Source organism: Numida meleagris, chromosome 1, assembly GCF_002078875.1.
Source record: "Numida meleagris isolate 19003 breed g44 Domestic line chromosome 1, NumMel1.0, whole genome shotgun sequence".
In the NCBI taxonomy this organism is placed as follows: domain Eukaryota; kingdom Metazoa; phylum Chordata; class Aves; order Galliformes; family Numididae; genus Numida; species Numida meleagris.
In genome coordinates, this window is record NC_034409.1 from 82,994,829 (window position 1) to 83,019,074 (window position 24,246).

At 36.2% G+C, this 24,246-nt stretch overlaps 1 protein-coding gene across 2 annotated transcripts in view; it reads right to left on the bottom strand.

The window, feature by feature from the left end:
* The window catches only part of ABI3BP (ABI family member 3 binding protein), a 135,922-nt gene that overhangs the window by 69,024 nt on the left and 42,652 nt on the right, over nucleotides 1–24,246 (bottom strand). For both annotated transcript variants that reach the window (XM_021400077.1, XM_021400069.1), the window contains exons 7-11: nucleotides 22,429–22,480; nucleotides 21,256–21,318; nucleotides 20,538–20,633; nucleotides 16,751–16,828; nucleotides 9,413–9,490 (exon numbers count right to left, since the gene is read on the bottom strand). In XM_021400077.1, the coding sequence (XP_021255752.1) occupies nucleotides 9,413–9,490; nucleotides 16,751–16,828; nucleotides 20,538–20,633; nucleotides 21,256–21,318; nucleotides 22,429–22,480 (367 nt within the window). The remainder of the gene's footprint in view (nucleotides 1–9,412; nucleotides 9,491–16,750; nucleotides 16,829–20,537; nucleotides 20,634–21,255; nucleotides 21,319–22,428; nucleotides 22,481–24,246) is intronic.

A 24,246-nucleotide genomic window follows, 5' to 3' on the forward strand; every position in this document is an offset into this window, starting at 1 on the left:
ACAAACAGTTAACATTCCAGTGAACTGGGCATATCTAGCAGAAAAGATACTTAGAGGGACTGAGAAGCTTAGCAATGTATATATCTCCTTTTTCTGTCCAAATCACTTACACAATTGGTATTATCTGTAACACAAAAAATCAAGTCAAAACAACCCAAACAATGATCTGCAATAGTGAGACCAATGGTCTTGAGATGTCTATGCAGTCTTCTCACAGCAACCCAAGCAACACCCCAAAATTTGATATTTAGAACAAGACGTGCACTTTTATCCTATTTTGTCTTGATTCATTGATCTAATCAGCTAACAACTGTTTTCCTCTGGTTGCAACTAGCACAATATATAAATTATCTAAATGTCTCTCCGTCTGCAGAATAATGACCAAATAACTACTTTACTGAAGCACTCCTTACATGTAATCAAAAGATACAATCACTGCACAAATAACAAGGGATCGTAGAGACCCATGTTTTGATCAGAATTCGAGTTCAGATATCACTTTTCACTTGAATCTTCCAAAGCCTTAATTCTGCTGTTCAGTTACCTTAATCTCCCAGCACTATTAATGCTCAATGGCTCTGCAGAGAGATTCCAGCAAACAATTGACCAAAGGCAACTTTTCTGTAGAGTCCTAGGACATTTTTCATCCACCTGTACTTGTATGGGCTGTCACCTGACAGTACTCTGAAGAAAAACGGACTTAAGTAAACTGAATTCCTTGTTCTAATTTTGCACAGAGAAAATGCATAAACATACATAAAGCGGTGGAAAAATCTAGTCTCTGTGTATTGCTCCTCTTTGCTACATTGTAGGCCTTCTTCCATTTCTAAGACAGGTAAGACTGCTGGTGAAAGCTTTCAAGCCCACAGAAACCTAAAGAAATTCCTGGTAATAGTGATTTCTCTCAGACTTTTAGATATCCCTAAGCTTTAGGAATTGAAAATTTAAGACCAGGTCCCTTCTGTATGAACTTCTAGCAGTATTCAATGAGCCACTAACCAAATCAGTAAATGATTCTTTTTCCTATGGTTTTAAAACTTGTGGGACATTCTTAAGAGCAGCTAAAGCTTTTTCCACCAATGGACAAGTATACTGCATATGCAATATACAAAAGGAGTAAATCTGACATGCTAGGATATATTCAGCCATTCCAAATAACAGGCCTGGGTATAAAATCCTTTACAGAAAAATGGAGGGGACAGTCTTGCTACTTGTTTAAAAACATTTTAAGTTTACTTCTATATCGCTTTAATATTCCACTGTGAATTCCTCAAAAACTCCAGCAGATACAACAGATCTCAAAACACTCACAGTTACTCAGGGGAGTGTGCACTCCTCAGTTAAAATGGCAAATCAGAATCAACTCTCTATTTAACAACACATTGCTGTGTCTTCTGAAAGGCTGCCTGCATGTCAGGAGAACTACACTGAAGAGAGGTATCATTACCAGCTGAGATTGGTAGCATTTCTGGCATGCCAGATGTTTTGGACCTTGAAGAAAGAAGCTTCGTTTAATCTACATCTGAAAAGGTAATTTTCCGTTAATAGGTTTATTTACCCCAGAGCTACTACATAGAGCACGTAACTCAGAAGACAAAATTTGCATTGCTAAAATGGAAGTAGAAAGAAATTTGCTTATAAGCTAGCCTGGAATGACAATGTCTCATGAACTGTTGGTTGGTGAGCATGTCAGTGTGGAAAAATATCACTTAATCATTCATATTAGCGAGAATTCTTATTATTGCTTATGAATCTTAAAACATGTATTAAGATTTGTAGGTAGTAAGATAATACCTTTTGATCCAGAAGGCAGACAGAGTGCCAGCTAATATAAAGCCAGTCAAAACAACCTTTTCACGGAAATATTACACAGAAATGTATGTTAAGCCCCTTCATTACCTCCACAGGTCAGTGCTCAAAGCATTTGAAAAAAACCAGAGAAAGGTAGGCCTTCAGATGGCAACCTCAATAATGAGAAAACCAAAACCAACCAACTAAAACCCATCCCAAGGACTCTCTATCCCCCATCTATAAAGATGAATGACAAGTGCAGATGAGAATCTGGTTAACTGTAGCAATAAATGGTATGAATTACTGGGACGGTGACAACTAAAACAAGGGAAATGTTCCAAAAACAGCAGTAAGGATAAAAATGGAAAGTAAGTCATTAAAACTAAAACAAGTCAACTTATCAATTTTACCCAGTGCTGTTTCTACCAAATGAGGTTCTGTGGTAATTACAGGCATGGTTATCTCCAAATCAGCAGTAAATCCAGCTGCAGAAAAAAATGCAAATACATCTAAGAAACAGTTGCATGTAAATAAATTAAGGAGGAAGAACTGAGGAAAAGAGAGAAATTTCAACTTCCACGGCTCTGTAGAAGTCAAAATGTTTTGTTTTTGTTTTTTAAACGAACCTTCTTTTTGCCTGAGTATCTTAAATACCTTCACTAACTACATGGCTGAAGGCATTTTCTTATTTTCCCATCAGTGACAACATTTACAAAGGAACTGAAAATCAATGTGTGTGTGTGTGTGTGTGTGTGTGTGTGTACACATTATAAATAGGTTTGCCTTAAATAGCATCTGAAAAAAATGGGCCCACAACTTATACCAGATCTGTCCACGAAGGTAAGAATTCTTCACCAACTCCAGGAAAACAGCTGTAGGTCCAGGAGTTAAAAGTCTCTCTATGCCATTTCATTAAGCCACTTATCTCTGCACAGTTTCTCAATTTTAGTTCAATTCAACTTGCTCCTACATGCCCCATATAAAAGAATTAAGTAATTTGACTTAAAATCATTACCTGGGACTAGGAGGCTTTATAATACTCTGCAGCAAATCTGAACTCCTAAAAACTGTATTGGGATGCCAGAATCCAGTTTATCATGCAGCAGAGAACTTAAACTACAACTTTATTACTGTAAGTTTACAGCAATGAACTGCTTCCTTTCCCCTCACCTCCTTATATCTTGTCATCATTGCTCTCGCTTCTCATGCATATACATTCTCATGTTCAAACAAAGCCTAAAAATGCCAAGTATCATCACATACCAAAAGCTCCAGGAAAGAAAAACAACCCATCCCTACAGCTGTAGTCCACAGCGAGCTAAGTTAGAAAGGTCTGGACTGAAATGTGTTTACTTGTTGTTTTTAAGTCAACGTACAGAAAAAATCACAGCAAACTGTGTACAGGAAAATGTCTACTGACAGAAAGAAAGTGAGAAAGAAAACATTGATTTCTCATCAGAAAGTATATCTTAGTTGACAGTAATAATATTCCACCTTCCAAAATTTACATCTTCTCTTGATGAATTTTTTAGATCAGTACTGCCCTACTCAGCTGTGCATGCTAGTTGCAGTCTTGCTTTTCATCTGTGTTGTGCTTGTCCCAAGAATTATGACACTGCTATAGGATTTGAAAAACTAAGACATACTGCAACATCCAATGCAGGCAGTACGGAATAATTGTATGAAATCATTAATAGTAGTAAATTTTCAGCACAAGAAATACACAAAAAGAGATTATGCTTCTAAAATAATATTAGCATAATTTACCAGTGTCTGTCATTTCTGAAGCTGTAAAAGTTTGAGGAGTAGAAGTAACATGAAGAAAGCCATGTGATGCTGGAAAATAAAAACACAAATCATGCTGCATTGTTTTAAAATGACAAGAACCATCTGCAACAGCATCATATTTTATGAGCTGAAGAACCTTTTAGCTAGTATTTAACATATTAAGTCTTCCAAAAAGGCAGACTCAAATATACTATAATCAATTATGACTTAAAAACAATTGTACTTATTTCCAAAATTATTCTTAATAATGTATAGGCGTGTAATGCAACTGATGATCAAACTATCACAAAATCACTCAAGAAGTTCTGAGTTTCGAAGAAGAACAGCTCAAAGAATAAAGAGAACAAATTATGAATAAAAATTAGAAGATTAGTACGGTATGGAATCTTTGTCTAGAATTTCAAGGGTCAAGCAGGAGGATGTCCTGGTGCTGAAACTGGAGAAGGAGAAAGAAAAGATGCCAAAGCAAGAATGAAACATATGAACTGTTTTTTGTCAGGCATGTGAATGGCTGTCACTTCCAGTCAATCTTCCCTTTAGTAATCGACTTCCTCAAAACATATGCATCTGGCATTACACTGTTGGCATGTTAGTGAAATCTTTCCAGCTGGCTCTTTGTACATTTTTTTCTTTTGGATAACTGACAGTGGCCCCACATAAATAACCTATTCTTGCATCCAAATTTCCTCATCTTTAAAATAGGAGTAGTATATTTAGAGATATTTTCTAAACATCAAGTAGCCAATTTACTCAGAGTGTGGTGAGATCCTGACACAGGCTGTCCACAGAAGCTGTGGATTTCCCATCCCTGGAATCATTTAAGGCCAGGCTGAATGGGGGCCCAGGGCAGCCTGATTTGGTGGGTGGCAGCCCTGCCTAGGGCAGGGGGGTTAGACCTAGATGACCTTTATGGTCCCCTCCAACCCAAGCCATTCTACAATTCTACAAATGACAGAGTCTTCAGTAGCATGTTTTTATAGTTTCAGTTTTGAGATCAGGGCGTTTAGGAATTGGTATGGCTATATTCATATATGAAGGCTAAAGGAAGGCCTATGCTTTCAAAACAACCAACCAAATAAAAAAACTCATCCACAAACCAGTAGTTCAGTTATAATTTCATACCAAATGTCATAAAGAAACCTGTAATTTGATATAGCACTTCCATATCTGTAGTTATTCTTCATTATGTCAAACTTAACAAACAGTTTAACAAGAGGCAGTATGTCTTTTCTGAAAATTCCTAACTGTCAAGAGAATTAATCTGATGAGAAATCATTACCAGATTTTGTGGGTTGCACTTCTGTGGTACCAGATGTTTTGGATCTTGACGAAATAGGCTGTGTTTCATCAAAAGCTGAAAAAAGAATGAGCTTAAACTGCTGAGACCTGTGACTTCATGAGTTAGCATAAGACAGCTTTGTGAAGGCTGTGAAGTTCCAGATGATGCTAATGCAAAGCATTATGGACCAAAAGTGAGGTGCAAGACAACTGTGTAATAACAACAGGAAATAATGGCTCGCAATACAGTCTTCAGGCCTTGCAATTAGAATTCCACATGACAAAAAGAATGAAATTTTACCTTATTAAATTTTGGAGGATAAGAGATGCAGCTTTACAATAAGAAGCGAGAAAAGAATAAGATATGACAACATTGTCTTTATGAGGTCAGTTTTTAAGCCAGTAACAAATGTGCTTTTCAGATGATTAGACAGACAAAAGTGTTGAATAAGCAGCTTGATGTGAATGCTGGTAGCCAAGATTCTAAAGCAAATCTCAAAATTACCATTTGCAGATCTAAGTTATACCAAGATAATGGAAAAATATGGAAATAGTCCACGGATTACCTATCTCCATCTCTCTGGTATGTGCTGAAGGTAGAGATATAGATTTCAAGGTTGGACTCTGAGTAGCTAAGAGCAAACATGAAAACAAGTTAAGATATCCAGGCAGACAGTCTCCTTGTAAGAGGCATGAAATTTAATTTTAGCTGTAACTATTAAGTTTTTATTTGGCTTGAACCTTTGTTCTCACAACTGTTTTTTTACTGTATGCAAAATTTAGCATACATCTAATCAGGTTTTCATTCACAACCAAGAAGCTACAACCCAAACACATCTGAGGCAGCATTTGCAAGTGTGTATCAACTAGCTCCTACTACATTATGCGTAACTAAAGATGAAAGGAGTAAGTAAGATGAAGTCAGTGAATAACCATGAAAGTGAGAAAACATGATCTTTAATTTGTTGTGATGTAATGAGTAGTACTACAAGACCTTCAAGATGTTTCACTTAGAAATATAGGTGATCTCAAGAGAGCTTGTGTGCTTTAATGAAAACAAGGAATCAAGTTGGAATTAGGTATTCTTACCTAAAGACTAACATAATTGAGTTCCCATCATGTGTGGGTTTTACAGTAAGAAATAAGAAGCAGATTCTATTAAACCATGTCTACAGCCCCCTAAGTACATTTATTTTCCTTAAAAAAATCTGTACTTGTCACTAATGCCTACTTTATAATATATATGTAAGAGAAAAATTCCATCTGCATTTTCAATTGCTCCTTATCAATATGATTTTTTTTAATGGAGTTACACCAGAATTTTAAAGTCAATCTTCTCTGAGATCGAGAAAAATATTCAAACAAAAAGGTGTAGGGATCAGTTTGAATGCAGACAATATCAATATATGACAAAAAAATGAACAGACTTTTGTTTCATATATTGAATCTGCTTTCTCATTTACTTTCAAACCAACACATCATATTAATAAATATTATCTCAGGTTACTATGTAATGATTTTGATAGAGCAGAAAATAATACAAACAAGCCGTATGATTCACAGCTTTTGTCAACAAAAGCTTCCTTTTATTCATTTACATACTGTAAGAGCCATGAGAGATCTCCCAAAGGCATCAGAAGAGTGGAGCTATGTTAACAAAGCTATCTTTTCAGAAATGTTTGAATTCAAAATACACTGACCACACAGAAAATTTATAAAGTAGTGGGATATGTCTCCCTCTGGTACAATCTTGATAGAAAAACAAAGGAAAAATTCTTCTGAGGAACTAGGACAGAATATAGGTCATGCACTTTAGCTTCAATAACTAAATTTTCTTTTTTTTTCCACTGATTTTATGACCTTTGGTGATCACAACATGCAGAGGCACAGTGCAGAGAAATTTCCCACATATGATTCCTGCAGTCACTCTCAAAGAGTATCTCTGAGTTCAACACTGACTTCACTGGGAGCACAGATGCTCCACATGATCCAGTGTCAGGGTCCAACCTCTCATAATTAAATCCCAGGTTTTGCTACATGGTGGAAATGGATGGTATCAGAACAAGACCAGAATAAATACTTGAATTTAACATGTATTTTGCCTCAACTGTTATCACTTTATCTTTACCACTGACACAAACATAGGATTAGATTATTCTCTAGTAAGCAAAAATACTTCCTTTTCCGTTATAATTTTCAGGCTTTAAACTACAATTCTGTCAAACCTGTTCATAAAATGGTAAAGGACTTTTTATTTTTAATGCTACCTCTAACTATGTTTAATCGAACTTACTTCAGTACAGTGAAAATAAATATGAATCTCTAACACCTCAAACACATGTGGAAAAGAGCTGTCAAATACTGTAACAAATCAACAGCAAATTCTCAAGATCATTCAAATTGTACTGCTTGGTTCAAATAAGCACTTCAAGAAATTAAGAGCTCATCCTGGAAATGATTTTAAAATTTGGCAGAGTGCATTAAGTACATTGTCTAAATAAATCAGCATTATTACATGATAAATTCTCATCCAGGGCCTAGTGAAATACAAATCTATACTGACACTAGGTCACTCGAGTTAACTAATGAAAAGAAGGTCACAGTCTGTAATGACATGGGTGTAACTGTGCAGCCCTGTAATATGGTACTGCCACTGTTAGTAGCAGGCCATAAGCTTTATACTGAGTTCAGGACTGAGACTAGTCAGGTTTGCTCTACCCAAACTCTCCCTTGATCTGCCTACAGCTTTGTTTTAATTTGGATACGCTGTGACAACTTCTCCAATTGATGAGGTGACCACATCTATTTTTTTTTTTTAATCTTTTGATCATCTTTGTGTGGTACTACGATGTACCAATACAGTCGATGTATATATTTTTTCAGTTGTTGATTTATGTTTCAACAAGGCATCAGCTGCCATCATCATACCATAAATAAAAGTTATAAAAGTTAGCTCATGTATCCTTTTATTCTTTAGAAAGCATGAATCCAGAGCAACCTGTCACTATAATAAAACAAAAACAGACTGAGAATGAAAGATGCAACTTGCAGATTTTGTGAAGAAAAAACTAATGGCTTCAATAGATTAAATACAGAATATTATTGCAGTTGAAGTGTTAAAAACAAAAAAAAATTAGATAATTCAGATAATTTTACACAGAATTTTACTTAGATTTACAAACAAAATAATTACCAAGTTCTGTCAATGGACTTTTTGGAGCATCAAAGATTCTGGATCCAGAAGGAAGTGGATGTATTTCATTAGAAGCTATGATAAAAGAAATAATCAAGGCTTTATTTAATAAAGAATATTGCAAGACACAGTATGGAACTATATTTTGTCTTATAAACCATTCTGGAAACCAACAATGTTTACCAATAACAACAGAAAGGAGTTCCATCCTGGGGAAAAAATGAAACAGCAAATGCAATTCTGCCCCTTAAAAGATGTGTGGAATCTGAATAAAATCATCATTTCCCCTAATCATAATATTAAGAGTCATCAATTAGACAAAGCCAGTAATGAAAATCCATCCGTAACTATGATCACCTAGTTTGAAATTAAGCAGTGACGCATCTTGATTAAATTTCATATCTTCATCTTGAAAAGCATGTTAGAAAATGGGCAAAGTTAATTACGGTAAAAAAGTAATTAAATGTTAGTTTGAAAATGATATCGATGTTTCAGCTACAGTAAGCTCTGGAAACCTGCTTGTAACTGTAATAGACAAAAGAGACAGTGACATTATCATGAATCAATAGGAATACATAAAAACAACATTATTGAGAAGCACTGGCAGTCCTCTTCATGCGGAACATCTGTATTTCTGTGCTAGAGAAAGCTCTGTCTTCTCCTTTAACACTCATCATCCTGTATTTATACCATTTTTGCTTTAGGAAATCTAATCCAAATTAAGTATGTATACATATACATAACTTGAAGTTTGTGTTCATAATTTTGTGTAGTTTTGGGATTAAAACTAAGGCAACACAACCAACATTGGAGATCTTAGAAATCTGAATGCAAGAAGAAACACATGAAATCTCTGAAGTAATGAGATATCTCTAAAGACAAAGAAACAAACAAAAACAACAAAAAAAATACAGCTCTTTTTTTTTTCTCCAGGTCAAACACAAATGCATGTAAAATTTTCCTTTTGCATCACTGTTGATGTTATCTAAATGAATCTGTCGTCAGAGGAAAACCAGTGCATCTGCAATTTCCCATCTAACACTGAAATAATTTTACTGGTGGGATTTTTATGTGATGTCAGATCACACACAGAGAAAGCAATACTTTGAAAAACAAGATTGAATCACCCAGTGAAATCTGCTAGCAATAATCATACACAACAACCACAGCTCAGTCAGTGCTAGATGCATTCGGCTTTACATGTCATCTGTAAGTTGCTGGAAGCACAAAAGGGAACAAAAAATTTCGATTAGGACTTCCTTTGATGCTACTCAGTAGAAGGAATACAGTAGAAAAATTCTTCTGAAAACGAAAAAATACATTTACTGTATATAGAAGGTAAAAAGTGGCAAAATTAGTTACCCAATATGCTTTGAGTTTGCAATTCAGGTTTAGGCGTTGATTTAAATTCCTTAGGTCCATGTTTTTTCTCAACCTGAGCTAGAAAAAAAGAGGCTTTATTTAATTTTGAATCCCTCTAAGCATTTCTGCTTATCTACTGCCCAAAGCCCACTGCTTTTTTAATCACTATTCTATGTCACCTGATTAGCATATTTTTTGCAGCAGTTTAACTTCATCATAATTCATTTTTGTTTTCACTTGTGAATTCCATAAGAACTGGATTAATTCTGTGGCAGTTTTACATAAGCAAAAGAAAAATGTTGGTCAAAAAGACTTAGAAGCTCAAACAGTACTTCTGCTACAGGCTCCCAAGTTTCATTCATAGAACACAGCATAACAGAATTGTTACATCACGGAATGTATTTACAAATATTTTCTCTGCTACTCTGGATTTTTTTTTTTTAATCATTCTAATGCAAAAATCATAAAAAAAAAAAAAAGGATTCACCTATAATACCTTAGCTCTTCATTTTATCCAGTGATAGTAATATAACAATCTTTTGATTTTATTTACTCTTTTGTCTACTTCTACATCTTCACAGTAAAGCATGGGCAGCTAATCAAACAGCCATTCAACCATAAACTGAATTGCTAACTATATTTTAATACACTAGTGCATAATTATACTCCCTGTTTTGCATAATATTTAATTCTTTAGGTATGTAAGCCAATATCACTTTTTTCTTCCATCTTGTCAGAAGTCCTTTAGTGTTTAATCAGTCATAAAGGACACGTGAGCAAAAATCTCAGATTATGAAATGAGAACAGTATGGAACACAGGATGTTAAGTTCTCAGCCTAAAATGTGGTGAGACCATTAGTTCCTTCCAGAAAACAAATTACGCAGTATTTAGCACATGTTGGTATTTACAGGAGATAGTGGTGATTAGTTTTAATCTAGCATTACATTTTAGTCTTTATTTAGTTTAAGATCACTTTCATTTTGAAATGGAGTAAAAGAGAAGTTATTTTTGCTTGTTCCCCTTGTTCTCCATACTTCTTTCACAATCCATTAAGCATGCTTCAGGCAAGAACAGAATGGGTAAGTGTATAAGCCTATTACTTCATTTCCTGAAGGAAACCCTCTGCTTTCCAGCTTGTGAATAGCTGGATAGCTGCTACTACAGTTACAAACTTTTTGCTATTTTCTGTTTTGAAGGATTGTGTGTTTCAGCGTCTGAAACACACGTGCTGCTTCATTAGGACCAAATTCAGCTTCTGCTAAGTCAACTATGGTGTTATTACTGTCATCACTGGAAAGAGATTTACTTCTACAGAGAAGTTAAAGCAGTTAAAGTTCATATCTCTATGAACTCTGTAGGAGAAAATTCACCCATGAAAGACCTTGAAAGATAATGGCAGCAACAAACAAACCCCAACAAATTCCTCAGAAGTGCTTCAAAAGCAATCATTTCTGCTTAAATGTAACCATGAAAGAAAAGCAAATACAGATATTTAAACATCATTATGATTTTTTTAAGAAGTCGTTTGGCTTTCATTCCCATGAAGTGTGACCCTTGGCAACCAAATTAGCTGAGCATGTCTAAAATTGGGATAAAAGAAACGAGGCTCTCTGTTTTGCACAGAATGTTGTAGAAATGATGTGAAGTAATTTTGTAAAAAGAGGTACAGGAAGCAGAAACATTAAGCCTTAAAGTTTAAAATAGAGGAAAAGAGTAATTCACTTAGAAATACTTCCAACTTTTCCCAGGAATTAGGTGAAGTAAGTTTAATAATTTCCTGGGATGGCTCAGCAGTAGCTGCAAAATAAATGATAAACAAAACCAAGTAAATTAAATTAGTTTATTGTCACAGAATGGAATAGAGCTAGAACACATTTTCCAGCATTTCTCTCAACTCTTTCACTCATGATCCTCTCTTCCTCCCCAGACTGAATTTGCATATTGTGATGGAAGCAGCGTTCTCACTTTTTCTGATATCCCACGTGAGCACATGGGGAAGCCTTCAGAGGCCAGAAGGAGGAAGAACTTGAAAAGAACAGCAACACAGGAACTGCTACTACTAAAAATTATCCCTAGCTTGGATTCACAGGTGGTCCATTTCAATTCAAGTCTGTTCTCTGTTTCACAAACCTGCTTTGATATATTTCTGGTACAACCCCTAACAAGAAGAAATAATCTGCTGGCTTTTTTTCTGAGTTGGTTCTTCCACGTCCTACACAAATGCACTGATATTTCTAACCATTGATCAGCTACAATTTCCCTGCCAAGTTAAGAAAACGTTCATGCTTGATTCAACTGAGAGAATTTTAAAGTCTGAGAAAAAAATTAAAAAACATTATGTAGTAGTATTCTTTTTAGAATATAATATTCCTAAGTGGAAAATATGAAGCAACTTAGAGCTTACTGACTAGTCTTTCTGTGAAAGTGCATGCCAAGGGAGGGTAGGCCTGAAATTAAGAAAACGGTGGGATGTATGTCTGACAAATACACACAAAAAAGTTATTGACCCACACAGAACAGAACACACCCTTTGGCAAAGGCTCGCTGTAAGAGTGGCCCAGCTCATGGAGCCTTTCAAATAGTTCTGCTTGCTGAAACACTCTAAGCTCCTTTATTCCCTTCTTGAATGACAGAGATCACACAGTTCCTTTTAAATGAACATTCTGATGCCACTTCTGGCACCACTCCTTAAACGTTTCACATCAAATAATTACTATGTCTTACTTTACAAAATCCAGTATGATTTTAAAATTGGTAAGTCCAAACAAAATATAATGAAAGAGATCCTAATCCTAAATCCAAATGTGTCTACATGTTACCCTGTCTCTCAAATGCAGCCCTTGCAAAAGGCTGGTGCTCAGATCTCTCACTTTAGTTGCTTGTGCAAGTCTGGCTTAAATGCATAACTATTCAGGTTATTTTTGCATAGGCAGCAGTTAGACATAGATTCCACTCAGAGAACGTCTGTTTAATTTCAAAGGATGCACTCTCACTTCCCTGTTTCCTACTGTCATTTTCCCCTTTAAACTGAAATACTGTAATCACAATGAATGCATTCTTCAATGTAATGAGTGTGAAACTCCTGAAAAATCTACTTTAATATTAGACCTTGGTGCTGTGATCAACAAAGTATAAACAAACGGAAAAGTCACCAAAGGAAAGGAAATATGGAAGCAAAACCACAGAAAAAGCAAGAAGTAGTAGATTCAAAATATTCTAAGTGTTTCAGTAAAAAACTAACACTACGATAGCAATACAAACGTGTGTAGTTGTAACAAACAGCTGACAGCCTGGTGGGAGTGTATTATAGACCACCTAATCAGGTGGAAGAGACAGACCAGGCATTCTAAAAGCAGCTGGCAGAAGTTGTGTGATCACCAGCCCTTGTTCTCATGGGGGACTTCAAATTCCTTGATACATGCTCGAAATATAATACAGCACAGAAGATGCAGTGTAGGAGGTTTTAGAGTGTGTGAAAGGTAACTTCCTCATGTAGCTGGTAAGAGAGCCTGTCAGGGGAGGTGCCCTGCTAGACCTGCTGTTCATGAACAGAGAAAGACTGGTGGGAGATGTGGAGGTCGGGAGCTGTCTTGGGCAAAGTGACCACAAAATGAGAGAGTTCTCTATTTTTCATGAAGTCAGGAGGAAGGTCAGTATAACTGCTTCTTTGAACTTCCAGAGGGTGGACTTTGAACTGTTCAGGACACCGGCAGGGAGGGTCTTTTGGGATTCAGTCCTGAAGGGTTAAAGGGTCCAGGAAGGCTGGTTGCTCCTCAAGAAGGAAGTCTTAGAGGCACAGAATTGGGCTGTTCCCCCTGTGTCATAAGATGAGATGAAGGGGAAGAAGACCAGTGTGGGTGAACTTCAGGAGAGAGTCTACCTCCTGTGGAAGAAGAGACGGGCAACTTGGGGAGAGTACAAAGAAGTTGTTAGGACATGCAGGGAGAAAATTAGAAAGGCAAAAGCCCAACTTGAACTCAACCAAGCCACTGTAGTAAGAGACAACAAAAAAAATCTACATATATATTTACAATAAGAGGAGGGTTAAGGAGAATCTCCATCCTTTACTGGACGTGGCAGGGAAAGTGAACACTGAGGATAAGGAAAATGCTGAGGTTCTCAATGTCTTCTTTACATCTGTCTTTAAAAGACAGGCCAGACATCCTTGGGGTACTCTAACCACTGATGTGGAAGACTGGGGTGGGGAGCAGAATAAAATCCCCACAATTCAGGTGGAAACAGAGACCCTCAGTAAGTTTGCAGATGACACCAAGCTTGGAGGAAGTGTCAATCCACCTGAGAGTAGGAAGGTCCTTCAGAGGGATCGGGACAAGCTGGACTGCTGGGCTGAGGCCAGTGGGATGAAGTTCAACAACACCAACTGATGAGTCCTGCATTTTGGCCACAGCAACCCCAGGCAAGACTACAGAACTGGGGCAGAGTGGCTGGAAGACTGTGCAGAGAAAAAGGACCTGGGGGTGTTGGTCGATGCTCAACTAAACATGTGCCAGCAGTGTGTCCAGGTGGCCAAGAAGGCACTGCATTAGAAACAGTGTTACCAGCAAAAACAGGGAGGTGATCCTCCCTCTTCACTCAGCTCTGGCGAGGCCGCACCTTGAGTACTGCGTTCAGTTTTGGGCCCCTTACTAGAAGATATCAAGGTACTGGAGCTTGTCCAGAGAAGGGCAACAAAGCTGGTGAGAGATTTAGACCACAAGTCTTATGAGGAGTTGCTGAGAGAACTGAGATTTACTCTGGAGAGGAGAAGGCTCAGAGGAGACCTTACTGCCCCTCTACAACTCCCTGAAAGGAGATTGTGGAGAGGTGAGGATCAGCCTCTTCTCCTCGGTAACTAGTGATAGGATGAGAGGGAATGGCCTCAAGTTGCGCCAGGTGAGGTTCAGGTTGGATATTAGGAAAAATTTCTTAGAAAGAGTGGTGATGCATTGGAATGAGCTTCCCAGGGAGGTGGTTTAGTCAACATCCCTGGAAGTGTCTAAGAAACACGTAGACCTGGTACCAGGGAACATGGTTTAGTGGGCAATGTTTGTGGTAAGAAGACAGTTGGATTAGATGATCTTAGAGGTATTTTCCAACCTTAATGATTCTATGATTCTAAATGGCTATATACCACTTGCTACTGAAAGGACTATAATTGCCAATTAGTACCATGCATAATGAAACACAGTTCCAACTTCAAAAAAAAGATAATTCTGTGCTATGATGATTAAGTTTGTAATTAAAATTACTGTCTACCAGATACATAATACCAAGGACAGCAAATGGAGTGGGCTGATTCTCTCCCTTCAAGGTGATGTATCAATTTCTGTGTCAGATTTCACACTGTTTACTTGATTAATCAGTAAATTCTAGCACAAGGAATAGTGTATTTTGATTAGAACACAAGCTTGAGGACTAGGATTTTGCAGGGCAAATGATTACAGAAATATATGCATTCAGTTTTCACTTTCACAAAACAGTTAGTTCCGTAAAATATATTTGTAAACTGCATGTTCTGGAGTTATGCAGACAAAACAAATTATTTCATAAGATAACTGTGTAACTCAAGTGCACAAGAGATCTCAAACTGTAAAGTATCCCTATATTTCCAATTAAAGTCTAGTTGCTCATTAAACACATGCTAAATTTCTAAAGTTTAGTGCCTACTTTAATAACAAATTCCTGTGAAGAAGCATTTTTGTTTCCCTCTTAATATTCAGCATGAATATTTCATATTAAAGTTTTGCAAGAAGAAAGTTACAGTCAAAACTAGAATTTGGCAAATACACTTATAGAGTGGAAAATAAAAATCAGCAAATATTTTCCAGAGACTGAAAATAATGGATTGTTTCATCTAAGAAATGGTTAATAATCATTACAAGCTTTTACTGGCCAATTTCATCCCGTATCTCTTTTACTTCCTACCTAATATCTGGGAATGCAAAAGTCTTGCAAAACTGGAAAGAGGTATTTTTTACTTTTTTTAAATTAAAGACTGAGTCTGTCAGCCAACATGAAGTACTGGAATAAAATAAACGCAGATGTATTTAAGGCCAGTATCTCTGTGAACTGTGTGATGCCAAAAGAACAACATACTACATCACTGTGGTGACACAGGCAACATGTAATAGATGGGATATAGTAATATCAGAAGGTCACATAACTGAACAAAATCAAATCAAACCTTTGTCATATTTATTTCTCAAATTCTTTTTCATTTTAAGTCTTGCTACCATTCAAGCCTCCTTTCTCCCCTTTCAGTGAAGAAACTGGCAAAAGCTAACTATTGTCTCTAATGACAGCAGACCGAGACTTTAGGTTCAGTTACAGGATGAAAATCAGACTCCAGAAAATGGAAAGAGGCATAAGACTTCTTAAACAATTCAGAAATGTGAGTCAAAAAAATCAGTCAAGCTTCATCATTTGTTATTGAACAATATAGCTCTCTCCAATCTTTTTGCCTTTGGATTGCAGATGTTAAAATGCAGGGTTTTACTTGCCATACAACTTAATAAAGTAGTTTGCTTCCATTATACATTGGTTATTAAGGAAATGAAGGGAGTAAATCCTGTGAGATTAAATTTTTATTCTCACAATTTTGAAGAATGTAACAAATTAGCATCTGATCACACCCTTTTAAATAAGTGATATTTTTTCAGCCACAAATAGATGATAAAAACGGAAGTCTTTCACATACAATTTAATATACATTTGGTGAATATATGACCTTTAATATGAATCTAGAATTGAATTTTATATTCCTTGCTTTATATTCCCCTGCTTGTGAATAGCTTCCACTAACTTTAGACGTACCAGTAAGTCCACAGAGTGTGGTCATGATTAATGTTTTCAAAACTGAACTACAGTGGCAAATCATGCTGTTAGCCCGGGCATCTCTAAAATAGAGCCTGTGAACTGTGACTGAGGTGAAACCTCAATGTCACATACACATTTTGCACTAGTGAGCTCTTATTCCTCATTTTCTTTCTAATTTATTTCATGAAAGCAGAAGTTCAACATGCATCACAAGATTACTTTTGTTTTGCAATTTTTCACAATTTACAGTTGTGAAATTTACAATTCTAATTCTAGTATATAGATATATTTTACTAACCTAACATTTGGAGTATCTGAACCTTTGCTCCAAAATTAGTCAGAATTTTATCTACATTTTATTCTATGTATCACTCACAGCTACTAACTCAGCTTCATTATGCTTCTGTCTTCCAACTACTGCATTTAACTGCAGAGTAAGCAACGTAAAAATGAATTTAATTTCAGTTTATATCTTTGGCAAAGATATTCAATAGAGTTTCTGAAAACAGAATACTTAGTACCTGGGAGGGACTGTGGGGAGATTTCTTGAACTTCTGGTGTTTTGGATTCAGCAGGCCATACTTGGGTTTCATTCTTACCTAAAGGGGCAAACACATTAGAGAGTTACAGCAAAGTGCATCTGCTCTTTTCCACTACAGATTTATCTTTGTCTCACTTCAGTCTGCCAAAGTAAACCAACACGGCTAAATGTGGAAAGCTGAATACGTTTAGGAATCAATGAACTTCCACTACACAATGAGTACAAGCATCTGCCTAAAGATGTTAAACGCACATGTATTTGTAGTATTGTTTTATTCCTAAAAGATACTTTGAAAATAGCATTTGCAGCAATAAATTTAATGCTTTCTGAGTTATTACTTTCACAGCGCAAAATAGTTTTCAGTATTTTTCACTTGTCTAGCATTTCAACATTAAAATTGTTAAATACTTTTTAAAATTCAAAGATATAGTATAGGTCTAAGGATTTTATAAGAACAGTCAAATAAATTTTCAAATACTAGAGTGACAGATGTGTGCTTGTGTTTCCTTTACCTTATTTCTGTCAATTATAGTGGTGGGACAACATCCTTTCATTTCAACAGATATACATACAGTAAAATAGTAAATCTTGGGGGCATTAATTTTGAAAGGAATAATAACTGTGGTTTTCTTTTTTCACTGAGGAAAAAGAAAATATATTTTGTGGCAGAGATATTTTCTGTTTTTCTGCTACTATTCTTTAAACAACTGGTAGATTTTTAAAATGTAAATAGAAAAAAATGGGAAATCAATGAACATGGAATTCTGAAATGCATTATTTTGACTTTTCTAAATAATACAGAATTATGACAGCGGCAATATGTCATAAAATCATACTTAGTCAAAACTTCAACCCAAAACATAAGCTTTATTGCATTTTACTACAGAGATTCATTGTTCGCACGCATGAGTGAAGGAAATCTGTACTGGGTCAGCAAGTCTTTTTCTCAATTACTTTATAAATTTATTTTAAATAAATGATAGTAATAACTTTCCTTTTTTATACTTTGAAATCCAATATTCGCCTATCAAGTACATCCGTGCACTTGATGTTCTCTGGTAAGGAACACATGGTAAATGGAAAATAAAACATCACTTGTTTATCCCAGTTATTTTCACAAAGGTGTGTAATCTACCATGAAGAGTGGCTCCAAACTGACATCATACCAGCTATTTTAAACAGACCAGAGCATCTAAATTTAGAAGTCCAAGTTCTACACTTACCTAGTTGAGGAAGTTAGACACTTCTAGGACAACTGACACTACCTTTATATTTTCCATTTTTTTTTCCCAAGGTAACATTCTGCTACTTATACTGCACACCCTAACTAACTTCTAATCCAAAACTGAGATTGGAAGTTTTACAAAATGGTTTACTCAAAGTGAAATTACTACGAATGTATTTGTCAAAGTATGGTCTACTGACATTAAATGGTAAATTTGTTTCTTACCTGCACTTCACATACCTATGAAAATCAAGCTAGCAATGATAAATATATTTTCTACGCTTAATAAATACGGTCAAATAAATGATATTAATCAACAATGCATTACATTTTATCATAATGACTGATAATAAATAATGCTCTGTAACATAAATACTGCAATTAAGTTTTTCAGCTTGGCTTCAGTTTTCAATAGCCACAGATTATGTGAGCAGAATTTGTCAAATGGTGACAAATACTTCCGCAATTCAGATACTAATTTTAAATAGAATCTTAGAATATCCTGAGTTGGCAGAGATCCGCAAGGATTACTGAGTCCAGCCCCTGGCTCCACACAGGACCACACAAAATCCAAACTCTGTGTCTGAGAGCGGTGTCCAAATGCTCCCTGTACTCCGGCAGCTCAGGACTGTGCCCACTGCCCTGAGGATTCCAGTGCATGCCCACCACCCTCTGGTGCAGAACCTGTCCCTAACTCCCAGCTCCCCCTCCCCTGACACAGCTCCATGCCGTTCCTTCGGGTCCTGTTGCTGCCACCAGAGAGCAGAGCTCAGCCCCGCTGCTCCATTTGAGGAGCTGCAGCCACCATGAGGCCTCCCCTCAGCTCCTCTGCTCTGCACTGAGCACACCTGAGCTGCTCCTCATACACCTTGCCCTCCTGACACTTCCCCATCTTTGCAGCCCTCCTTTGGATGCACTCTCATAGTTTTACGTCCTTCTTACATTGTGGCACCCATAGCTGCACGCAGTACTCAAAGTGAGGCCACACAGTGCAGAGCAAAGCAGGACAACCACTCTCCCCACCTGGCTGGCAGTGCTGGGTCTGGTGCACCTCAGGGTACTGTTGGGCCCCGCACTGCTGGCTCACACTGAACTTGCTGTCAGCCAGAATCCCAGATCCCTTTTTGTGGGGCTGCTCTCCAGCCTCTTGTCCCCCAGTCTGCACACTTATTCAGTGTTGCCCTGTCTGAGGTGCAGAATCCAGTACTTACTCTTGCCAAATTTCATGCAGCTAGTGATCACCCAGCCCTCCTGTTTGTCAAGATCTCTCTGAAAGGTCTTTCAGCCACTGAGGGTGTCAACAGCTCCTACAAATTTAGTGTCGTCCACAAACTTAGTAAACCTTGAAGTCCTGCATCCAGGCCATTGACGAAATCATCAAAGACAACTGGCCCCAAGATGGAGCCCTGGGGAAACTCACTGGTGGCTGCCAGTCTGTTGTAATCCCATTTACTTTGATTATTTGAGCCTGACCCATCAACCAGCTCTTCACCCATCGAATTATATTTTTCTCTAGATGTATGCTGATCATTTTGTCTAGAAGTATACTCTGAAGAACAGCATTGAAAGCTTTGCCAAAATCCAAGTAATTCAGCTTCAGTTTAAACACATTCTTACTCAAACACATTCAGACTTTACTGTGCTGTGTGGCTTTACCCTTACATGCATACAACATCTGAACAAAAACAAGCAGTGCTCTTTTCTCACTGCAAAGCAAAACAGACTGAGAACATGCCATGGTCAGTAATGAAGCAAGAGAATGAAATAAAGTAGAAATGTAAAAGGAAGAAAATCTAATCTTGTTGTTAAGAATTAAAATTAAGTACTAAAAGCCAAAAATTATCAGCTACAGAGTTCTCAAGGGATCTCTGGAAGATGGACCAGGGGAATCGTTAACATTTAAAAAAATATCTGTATTTCCCACAAATATGCCATTCACAGACAAAACACTAATTTATGAATCTTAAGCAAAAACTTCAAGAAATCTCATTCACAGTGAGTTGGAACCTGCAGGTTCCAGGCATATTCATCAAACATACATGAAGCTTGTATTGAAATGTTCTGCTGTTTGACAATTTTTTTCCCCCATGGATTTTATTATAAGAATCTCTCCATGAATACATTTCTTACATTTACTCACGCGAGAACTCATATTATGAAAATTCACTGAAAATCTATTATTACAAAAGGACATAAACTACCATTTTTCAAGATAAACATTAAAAGATAATGTCTATGAAAAAAATAAGTTACAATACAATACAATAATCCTAAGGACCATAAACATGGCTTTGGTTTTCCATCTTTCCTTTTATATGGATCAATTCTTCCTTCCTTTGAATGGCTTTGAAATATCTTAAAATGTTTTAAAATAGGTGATTCCAATGAACACTTATAATTCCAATCAAACTATTACTTAAACAAATAGAAAAAGAAAGGTAAAACAGGAAAAAAGGGCTCTTCTCTTGTACATACAATCCCATACCACCTAAACTACTGATACTGTTCATGAATAATAACAGCTTTGTTCATTACTACTTACCCAGTTTTTTCCTGGATACTTGAGTTATGTCATCTATTGACAGAGGAGGAAGAAGTTTTTGCTGAGTTTCGTTGAGACCTGGAACAATAAGGTGCACTACAAAGAAAGGTGAAGGAGCCATTAGTTCAAGAAAAAATGAACAATATACAGCCTGCCCTACAGAACCATTGGGTGTATAGACTGAGTATCTGAGAAATGAGTTAGTTCTGTTCAGTAACTATTACTCCCCATTGGAGCAATAAGTGCTATTTTCCCATTTTAGTACTCAATGTATTAGCAAAATTTTGCTATTAATTCACATGGCAAACAAATTCTAAAGCACATAACCCTTGAGTACTGTGGTATCACTGATACATGGACATACTATCTAGAGGGCGAAAGAAGACTCACCAACAAACACGTGGTTAATGACAACCTGTTTGACTCAGATTCATCCATTAAAACTCACATGAAGCAAACTTAAGCCAAAGTTATGTAGTTTTATACTATCTATCTCCATAGTTAAAGAATTAAATAGCTTCCTGAAGGCAGGAATAAATTAGTCAAGTAAGGTGTATGATGCAGTGTGCCTCTCTCATCCACTAAAGGCAGTTCTACATTTACATGCAAAATATGTATATGAGGAAAAAAATATCAGGATCAACAAAATTGAAAGTATTTACACAGTTCTAATTTTCAGTCACAGAGGAGCAAAAATTAAAAACAAAAATCTTGTCACCTAGTATTGCTCCTGGTAGAGAAGAACTATCTGAAGTTTTTGACTGTGTCCGATTTTGAATAACTGTGGAGACAAAACAAATATGTTTAGCAAAACATTTAAAAAATCCCGAAACAGGAAACAGACATACCTGAGGCAAGTCTGAGCATTCTGAAAACCATCTCTCAGTTTAATAATAATAGATGAGGACACCATCTTCATCTTGTCTATATTTGTATTCTGTTTATAAGACTACAAACTGTGTTTCTTTTACATTGCCCCTTAACAGTGCAACTCTTCTTTCCCCTAGCATGTCAGTTTGATATCTTTGGTATAAAAAACATTGTATGCTTATTTTAATATACAGCCACCTCCAGCCCACCTCATTACTCTTCCATTTACATATCTTCATAAAAGATGCATGATGGAAAAAAACAGATGTGAAGTAAGCATCAGTTCAGTCATATTTTATAGGTAGTTGCTGTAATTTTCTTTCATATCACCTCCCATTTTTCTCCTGTTCTTGAACTGTGAACCGTCTCTGAAGATAACTTTTTTTTTATTTTGTTACTTAAAATGATTAATCATTTAATTTCTGTTGGCAAATTTTACTTTGCAGTTCATTTTCCACAGCTATCTTCAAGTAGTTAATTTTCAAAAACTGCACTACCGTGATAATTCTCACTACTAAGAAACAGGAGCTTCTAAAGGGACACATACGTATATCTATTGTAGATGCCTCACCCCACTGACTGGGGAAGGGAGGAAAAAGGAAGTTAAAATAGTGATATAGCTGAAAATACCCGCAATGCAGGCATAAAAAATTTGATAGCAGGAATCTTATCTATACTGCTGCATTTCAAGCTCAAGTATTGAGCTAGGAGACCAAAATACCTGGACAATTCAATTGATACAGAAACGAATGAGTAGTAGCAGAAGAAAAAAAAATAGTGCCCATGCAGTGACTCAAGGGAAGCACTGTTCATAATGCAAATTAGTAACTCATTTTATTAACAAATAGGTACAAGTTTGTAGTATTTGTAATTAAAGGATATGGTCGTTTCTAAAGTTCTACTCATTCTAAAAGGAAAGATTCATGACATTCACAACACAGTCACAATTTTTCCTCCAATATTAATTTTAAAGGACACTTGTAGAGTATTAAAAACAATTCTAAAAAATATACAAAATTACCTTGTTTGATTATTGTAACAGGGACCAACTTCTTATTATCTCTTAGCGTAAGCTGGAAGAAAGGGAAAAAAAATCCTTGGGATAACTGCCATAATAGTAATTGAACTTTCTTAGTAACAAAAATAGAGGGCCCTGATCCAAAACCACGCCTGCCCCACATTGACACTGGATATGGCTCTGGCTGCTCTTACTGAAGGTTACGCTATTGCTTCAATTCCCAAGAGCTAACATGGAATATAACATTTTTATCTCCTTTTTCCAGCTTGAGATGTTTTGCTTCATAAAAACACAGTATTTGACAGCTTAGGAAATCCCAATCTTTTTTTTCTTTCAAAAATTTCTTGAGCACTCACTAGGGAGTAGACCAGAAAGCTAAGAAAAACTGACATTTAACTGCAATAAAACATCAGAAATACATGCAATTACAAATTTGGTTTCAGCATAATATTATACTCTCAGGAATAGTGTTTTTCAGCACAAACTATTGCAGAACCAGGTGTACTCAGCACCCTTGTGTGCATATTCTGCTTAAAATAAGATTAACTCAAGAGCTGTTTTATTCGGTGAAACTGCTAACAAAGACAAATTGGCAAGCCACTTGTGTTCTCAGAGTTTTTACACTGAATAGTTGCACTTTTCTCCTCATTTGCCTTTTACTCAGATACTTTTTCTTAAGTGTAAATCTTTTTCAACATTTTGATAACTATAAAAATAAGAAGCACATGAATGAACCCTACATTTTAAAAATAAATTAAAAAACTGATCTGTATGGTTATAAATAAGTATTCTCTACCACATGTGTAGTAGGATCAACTTTTGAGAGCTTACTAATATAATGAGGGAAGGGGGAAAGGGATACTGTAATGCCAGCAATATGAAAATGCTAAGTACATTAGAAGTGGACTTTTTTCAGCTCTACCTGAATCACAAACAAGAAAATAACTCAAAAAAAAATACCTCTCTGTGTTAAATGTACACCACTTAAAGTCAACATCAGTTAAAGTTTGTTTAGTACTTCACAGTAGCTGGTCTGTTTCATATGACAACATTTTGCATGAGAATTCAGCATTTGATGACAGATTTATTTACTTAAAGTTATATATATTTGCTGTCTTCTCAACATTTAAATCATTAAAAACCACTGGTTGAGAAGCTTTGAATACAAACTAAAATCTAGGAAGCTGGAAGAAGCCAGATCTTAACAAATAAGTCTTTTTCTCAGGAAAATGGACAGTGGCTTTATGAAAGCCATTACTTTCTGCTACCTAATAACAAGTTTGCACTGGTATAAACGTGGTCTGATATTAAGTGCCATTTTCAATCATTGTCCTTGAAAAAGAATATGAAACTTTTTTCCTTTCTTATCACTCACTATTCTTCCTTTATTACATATTAGTAAGGCTTACCTTTCTTTTCTGCCTTCTAGCGAAAAAACTTTGTTTCAGATGATCAGCTTTTGAAGTAACCCTGCTGCTTATGTGACTCACAAGTGGGAATAACTGCATATATCAGAAGCAGCTGTCCATTTTATCATATTTCTCATCAGGAGCCGTTATAATAAAATAAACAGCTCTTGTATTCCTAGCAAAGACTCAAACACCTCCAGTGTGGAACTTGTAATCATAATTATTACCAGTCCTTTTACCAAGAAAGGATTCTGTCATTGACAAAAGCATACTTTCTTTGATAAATAATAATGAATGATTGTAATGTCAGCAACATTAAAATTCTATACATTATACATGCATTACAAAAAATTCAAAATCTAGCCCCTCAGTTGAGAACAAGTCACTGACATGAAATCCATGTTCTGCAGCT